The sequence below is a fragment of the Sturnira hondurensis genome, unplaced genomic scaffold, assembly GCF_014824575.4.
Source record: "Sturnira hondurensis isolate 20B ecotype Veracruz unplaced genomic scaffold, ASM1482457v3 Scaffold0002039, whole genome shotgun sequence".
Taxonomy (NCBI): Eukaryota; Metazoa; Chordata; class Mammalia; order Chiroptera; family Phyllostomidae; genus Sturnira; species Sturnira hondurensis.
The window spans coordinates 578,078-585,159 of NW_028074670.1; the positions used below are offsets into that span (position 1 = coordinate 578,078).

The 7,082-nt window shown below is 51.3% G+C and overlaps 1 protein-coding gene across 1 annotated transcript; it reads right to left on the reverse strand.

Annotated features, from left to right (window-relative positions):
* Positions 1-622: 622 nt before the first annotated feature.
* Positions 623-3,792, reverse strand: MYG1 (MYG1 exonuclease). The gene is given in 9 exon segments (XM_037039644.1): positions 623-678; positions 2,859-2,973; positions 2,976-3,051; positions 3,053-3,244; positions 3,246-3,369; positions 3,372-3,446; positions 3,449-3,514; positions 3,517-3,573; positions 3,576-3,792. Coding segments are annotated over 9 exon segments (978 nt in total).
* Positions 3,793-7,082: the final 3,290 nt, after the last annotated feature.

The following is a 7,082-nucleotide window of genomic DNA, read 5'->3' on the forward strand; positions in this document are numbered from 1 at the left end:
GCCTCATCACTGCTTTAAACCAAGACCACATCATCTTGTTATTCTGTAGTGGACGTGATGGCGGCAGCTGCAGGATGAAGGCTGCAGTCGGTCCCTCTCCCCACAGTCCACACGCGGGGAGTGAGGCAGAGGGATGCACGAAGCACCAGGTGCGCCAGTGACTGCTGCAGCCGGTCTTCCCCTGGAGACCACTAAGGAGCAGGGGCATGGTTAATACAGAGCCACACTGAGCAGGCAGGGAGTTCTCCCAGACAAGTGGCACTGTTTTCATCTTACAAGATGTGAGGTCAAGGACCTGGACCTGTGGCTGATCTTCGGGACTGCTGCCTGCTCCCCTTGCTTCTCTGAGCCGCCCACACGGTTGAGGAAAGGTGTGCCTGAGCGCCTCTTATGTTTCCTGCATTGGGCTTCGTGCTTTCTTCTGCTTAGTGCTCCATAGAACCCTGCACAGGGGTCCCCTTATCTTGATTTCACCAATCGCAAAAGGGAAGTGCAGAGGACCTGTGTAACCCAATGTCATGCTGCTGGCAGACAAAAGCCAGGATTTGGACCCAGTGCTACTGACCTCCAGGGACTTGCTCTGTCACCGACACCACACTGCCACATGCTGGGGACTGAGTTGTCACAGTGCAGCCTCATCTATCTCTGGGCTTTCGGGTGAGTAGGCCTGGAGAATTCCTGAGGGCAGAGCCGAGGGTCTGGACAGAGTTCTCCGTGCTGCCAGATGCTGCTGCTAAAATAAAGACCAGAGGGCGGTGAAGGAAAAGTGGAGGACTGAAGTGAAACAGTTAAAGAATGAAAATAAAGCAAAATATTTAGGGAACCAATAGTGACAGGAAGGAAACCAGGACTCAAAGCAACGATCTGGAACAAAAGGAAAAAATACACATCAAACTGGAACAGAATGAAGAAACAAGAATTCAAAAAAGTGAAGAGAGTTTTACAAACCTCTGAGACAATCTGAAACGTTCTAATATCCGAATTATAGGGGTGCCAAGAGGAGAAGAACAACAGCAAGAAATCGAAAACTTATTTGAACAAATAATGAAGGAGAATTTCCCCAATCTGATGAAGCAAATAGACTTCCAGTAAAGTCCAGGAAGTTTAGAGAGTCCCAAAGAAGTTGGACCCAAAGAGGAACACACCAATGCACATCATTATCAAGTTAGCCAAGATTAAAGATAAAGAGAAAATCCTAAAAGCAGCAAGAGGAAAGGAGAGGGTTACCTACAAAGTAGTTCCCATTAGATTATCAGGTGATTTCTCAAAAGAGACCTTGCAGGCAAGAAAGAGCTGGTAAGAAAGAAGTATTTGAAGTCATGAAAGTCAAGGACCTCCATCCAAGATTACTCTATCCAGCAAAGCTTTCATTTAGAATGGAAGGGCAGATAAAGTGCTTCTCAGATAAGGTCAGGTTAAAGGAGTTCATCATCAGCAAGTCCTTATTATATAAAATGTTAAAGGGACCTATCTAAGAAATAGAAGAAGATCAGAAACTATGAACAGTAAAATGACAACAAACTCACAGCTATCAACAACTGAATCTAAAAAACAAAACAAAACAAAACCAAAGACAAAAACTAAGCAAACAACTAGAATAGGAACAGAATCAGAGAAATGGAGATCACAAGGAGGGTTATCAGTGGGGAGGGGGAGGGGAAGAATGGGGTAGGGGGGAGGTACAGGGAATAAGCAGCATAATTGGTAGGCATAAAATAGATGGGGAGAGGCCAAAAATGGTACAAGAAACAGAATTCAAAGAGCTTATATGCACAACCCATGGACATGAAATAATAAGAGGGGGGATAATGAGGGAGGGTTGGGATGTGCAGGGCAGAGGGGGGATAAAGGGGAGAAATTGGGAAAACTGTAATAGCATAATCGATAAACTACACTTTTCATTGGGGCACTGGGTCTGACAGGGCCAAAACCAAGGCTCGGAGCCCAGAGCCACAGTTCTGCTCAGCTGGGCCCAGCTGACTGTGTTGGTGCCTGGAGCCCTTCCACCCACTTTTGGCTGATTCGTCCGACCGGCCCATCCCCGCTGTGGGAGAGGCTGCAAAACTACCAGAGTAGGACCCCTGCTTTCCACCCCTTTGCCACGTGTGCTGCCTGGGCTCCTTCGACCTGAGATTCCGGCTGTCACGAGTGGCAGGCTGGCTCCTGTGGCTGCCCTGGCAGTCTTGGGGCTTGTGTTTGAGTGTCCCTCTCGTAAGTTCCCTTTAGCAGATGTTTACTGAGGTACTTTCCCGTCTCAACCAGCAGAGGGCTGCACACACTCCCATCAGTAGCTGGGGCTTCTCTGGGGGTGCCTGGCTTGGCTTTCCTGCCCCTCATCTTCATCCCAGCTCAGAGGAGGGCATTTGGCACCTTTTCTACCCCTGGCTGGGAGTCACTGTGTGAGCTCGGGGAGGAGAGGGTCCGTACCAGTTATTTTGTTCCTGATGAGACCCAGAGAGCTCCAAGGACCAGGGGAGCTGCGCCGAGGCTGGCTGAGTCCTGCACCCGGGCTGGCACCACGGCTTGTTCTCTACTCGAGATATTTTTCAGATAAAAGAAGTACGGAAGAGAGAAAAAGCACCTTGTCGATATCTCCTAAACGAGACAGACTTGGAGCCGAGAACTCTTCTTTTAGGGGAAGGAGGTACTGCTTAGCCTAGAAGGTGTCACGTGGCCTTTGAGCCACTAGAAATGTGTGTAACAAGTTCCTCGATTACATAATATTTCACATGCGATTTTTATTTATGCACATTTCTTTCTTTCTCTTTCTTTTCTTTGAAATGGGTGAGGGTATTTCTGGGAAGCAAAAGTGCTAGACACTGGGCCATGCTCGAGGTATACTCTCTGTGTGGACCCACCAGCGAAGACCCTGGCATGGACAAAGGTGCAGCCAGGCGTGCCATCGCCCTGGTCCTGGGCCTCTTCCCAAAGCACACCATGGTGCTGGCAGAGCAGCCTGCCCTGGCATGAATGGGGAGCTCCTTGGGCACACACTGCACTGGCCACTGTCCAGCCTGGTTAGTGTAGCTAACGAAGGCATGGTTACTGGGGTGACAGCCCAGATTCCAGGTGATAGGGGTGCTCCTACCAGGGGCACCCCCCTTTTGCCAGTTCCATGATCTCCCCACTTGGGTCCACCTGGAATTGCTGGGCCAAGGCCTCTTCCAGCAAGGCCTGTGCTGGCAGCCAGCTGTGTTGGTAGAAGTCTAGCCTCTGCAGAAATTCCTCTTGACCCCTCCTATTATGTGTGTTGGTTGGGCTGGTTCCAGATGGGTTCCGCTGGGCAAGCCCCTCTCTCAGCACAGGGGTCAGCTCTATCCAGGCTGTCCCACCGGGAGATCACATTCCCCACTGCAACAACTTCCTCACGAAGTTCTCATACATATTGTCACAGAGGGCGCCCACCCTGCTGCCTCCTGTGCTAGTGCCCAGCAACTGGGCCAGCTGGTCGGTCATGGCTTTCCAGGGTACAGGAACCTCACGGTCTCTGTGAACCTCTGGTGATACTAATATCGTGTCTCCAAGAGTCGTACTCACCACCCACATCTATCACAATGTCGCAAAAAGGTTCCAGGTCTGCATAATTTTTGCATCTCTGCACATTGGCAAGAGGCCTAGCAAGGCGCATGCCAGGGCCTCATCACAGTGGACCCTGCCTTTGTGTGTCCCGGTTCTTCGTTGGATAGTTTGGAGGGCAGAAAAGACTCCAGGCTGAGCAAGACATTTGGGGCAGGGAAGGGTGGCAGCTGCAACGGTGGGGGGAGGAGACCACCCAGGAAGCAGCCGGTACATGTAGTTTCCCCTGCGTACAAGAGGGGGCGTCTTGCACATTTATTTAAAAAAAATAGCATTTCTGTGCATACTTGAATCTGTTACTGGTGATAATATCGGATTGGCTGTAGAAGACCCCATTCTAGGTCACTAGGAAGACAATAAATGCGATAGTCGTTTGTCCTTGAACTCGAGGCATTAAAACATGTAAGTCACGCGCGTGATTTAAAACGTGATCATTACTCTGGTAGCCGCTGCTCTGTGTGGTGTCAAGCCCCGGCCTACCCTTGTTCTGATGTCACTGTCACTTGTTAGTGGTATCATCTGGGGTACATGGGGGCTTAGAGTGTATCTGCCTTTGAAATGACAAAACTCTTGAAGGAATAGGTCTGTGACATAGCTTACTGGTGGCATTTTGGTGGGTGAACAAGGGACACATTTGGCCTATCTGAAGATAGAAANGAGGCATTAAAACATGTAAGTCACGCGCGTGATTTAAAACGTGATCCTTACTCTGGTAGCCGCTGCTCTGTGTGGTGTCAAGCCCCGGCCTACCCTTGTTCTGATGTCACTGTCACTTGTTAGTGGTATCATCTGGGGTACATGGAGGCTTAGAGTGTATCTGCCTTTGAAATGACAAAACTCTTGAAGGAATAGGTCTGTGACATAGCTTACTGGTGGCATTTTGGTGGGTGAACAAGGGACACATTTGGCCTATCTGAAGATAGAAAAGGGGCAACAGCCAGGTGCTCTAGGGCTCGGTCATGTTTAACATCTACACTTCGGCTCCGGAACCACCGAGGCCTTTCCTTTGTCCTGGGCTCTCTCACCTGGGCCTGCCCGGGCGAGGACCAGGTGTCCCTGGCCTGTGTCTTCAAACACTAGACTCCTCTTCACTGGTTCAGGGCAGCACGTTCCCAGGAAAGACCAAAGGCCCTGCTTTCCTGCAGAGGGGCTGCAGTATGTTCAGTAGCTGAGTCTACAAACGTCAACTCTTAGAATTCCCTCTTGGGGTAGAGAATGCAGAAGGGGCGTGGGGACGAAGAGCCTGGCAAAAGAACCTGAGGGGCTCTGAAGGAAAGTGGGTGCAGTGTGGGCGACCAGGAGGGGAGGTGGGTGGGGGTGAGGGGAGAGGTGGCAGAGGCTACTTCCCAGGCTCTCCTGAGCTTCCCCCGCCTCTTCCCCTTTAACGTGTTCCTCCTCAGGTCTCAAGGGGCCTCCCCACCTCCCTGAGGGCACCAGTTCCTTCTCATACTCCTGCTCCCAGGAACCTTTCTCAGGATTATCACACCTTTACATCTGTGATTCTTTAACATGCATCCTCACTAGACTCTTGGCTCCCCGAGGTCAGGTCATTGGCTCATCATTGTATCTCTGGCATCTGCATCCAGAGTGTCCTGTGTTTTACTGAGGGAACTGTGACACCCAGCTTATTACCCTGGGTCAGCTTGTGGAAGTGAGGAGAGAGGGCGTGCCTTCCACGGCTGTGAGGAGGGCAGAACCGTGGCAGATGAGCTAGGCCTGACACCGGGAGCTCTGGGCTGTCTCCCACGGACTGTGGACAGAGGGATGCGCCTCCACGAACCCAGTCCTGAGCAGTCAGAGATGGAGAACAGAGAGGCACCTGGGGTATTGATCTCATAGCATGCAGGCGATCGGGTGCCAGTTTGTACACCAAATGACCGTTTGGTAAATTGGGAACAGTTTAAGAATTTCTCAGTTGGCTCTTTCCTCATCACCACCCTAGTCCTCATTTCTGACTTTAGAAACAGAAACTCAAAACTCTAGATTTGGAGGCTGGCAGCTCTGCCGCTGTGCCAACTACCCCACTTCCACGTCTGTCATAAGGCTCCTGAGAGGAAGCAGTGAAACCACCTTCACTGACATGGCCAGAGCTCACCCTGACCGGGTCTCCTGTCCCACTGTGGGCGTGCTGGTTGGGACTTCCCCAGTAACTAACAGAACCCTAAACTAAACCGCATAGGAAAAGATAATTCATTGCCTCACATCACTGGAAAGTCCAGGGTTTAGCTCGGGGATCGAATGAAGTCACTGGACGTAACCATGTTCTCTCTAGCTCATGTCTATTCTTTGTTGGCATATTCTCTGGCTGGTTTTTTCCTACGTGGTTGTAAGACAGCTGACCCCAAACTTGAGCTCCATCTTTTCAGCGACTCTATCAGGAAGTCTCTTTCCAACAGTCTGGGAAAGAATCTCACTGGTTCTGATGTGGCCCCATCCTCCAGCCAGGGCCACTGACCGGGAGATGCTGGGCCCTGGCCGGCCAGACCTGGGTCCTGTGCTCCCCCTGCGGTGCAGCCCATGCCCATCAAAGTATGGACTGGGAGTGGGAGAGGTGGCCCTAGGAAACGGGTGGTTTTATTAGGACCATGTGCTGGGCAAGCAAGAACAGATGTTCCACAGCAGCCAGTAGACACTGACAAATGTGCACCGTGGTTCCGTAGTGATGCCAGCACACAGCCCTCCTGGTTTATGCTCCTTTATAACTGCCCCTCTCAGTGCGCTAAGAAGCCATCCCTGCACAAAGTTAGAACTGATTTCTGCCAAGGCCCCACCTCCATTACAACACCACAGACTTCCTCCTGTGACCAGAGCCTGGCTTCTTCCTGCCCACCCCCCTCCCTCCCGCTCCATTTCTAGGAACAGCTGTTTATGCAGCGGGGGTCATGAGACTACCAGGCTCCGGGACGGGGGTGGTTTTCTGCAGCTGCCGTGCTGTACACATCCACACCCTTCTGTACCAGGCACTCACAATCTCCAATCCGTCACTTTGAGATATTAGTTACAGTGGTTTTGAGAAAAAATGTAAAATCACCAGAGGCCTGTGTGGGGGTGGGTGCTGGGTGGCAAGGGTGGACCACTCTGGAAGCCAAAGAAAGGGCAAATGTGTGGCGATGGAGGTGCATGCCCATGGCCCATCCCGAGGACCCCGTCGGTGGAAGGAAGTGGGTGCTGATCCCTGAGATGAGGACACTGTAACAGGAGAGGCCTACATTGGCATCTGTCCCATCTTAAATATCTGTTTGGTTTCTGACGCCCACTCCGATTCCGTGATCTCTGAGCAACCCTGTGGGCATTCGGTGGTGTCACAGGCAAAAGGGAGGGAAGGGCTGGCTGTGCATTCCTGGGTCTGGGTCGTGGCAACCATCTACTTCTTACTGAAACTTAGTCTATTCACATTATGGTCTTACAGCTCGTTTTTGTGAACCTCATTATAAGTGACCTGATCAAGGTGAGCTCTGCAGGGTAGTCAGGGTCCCGAGAGGCCTCTGGAGTGGCCTGTTGTTGTT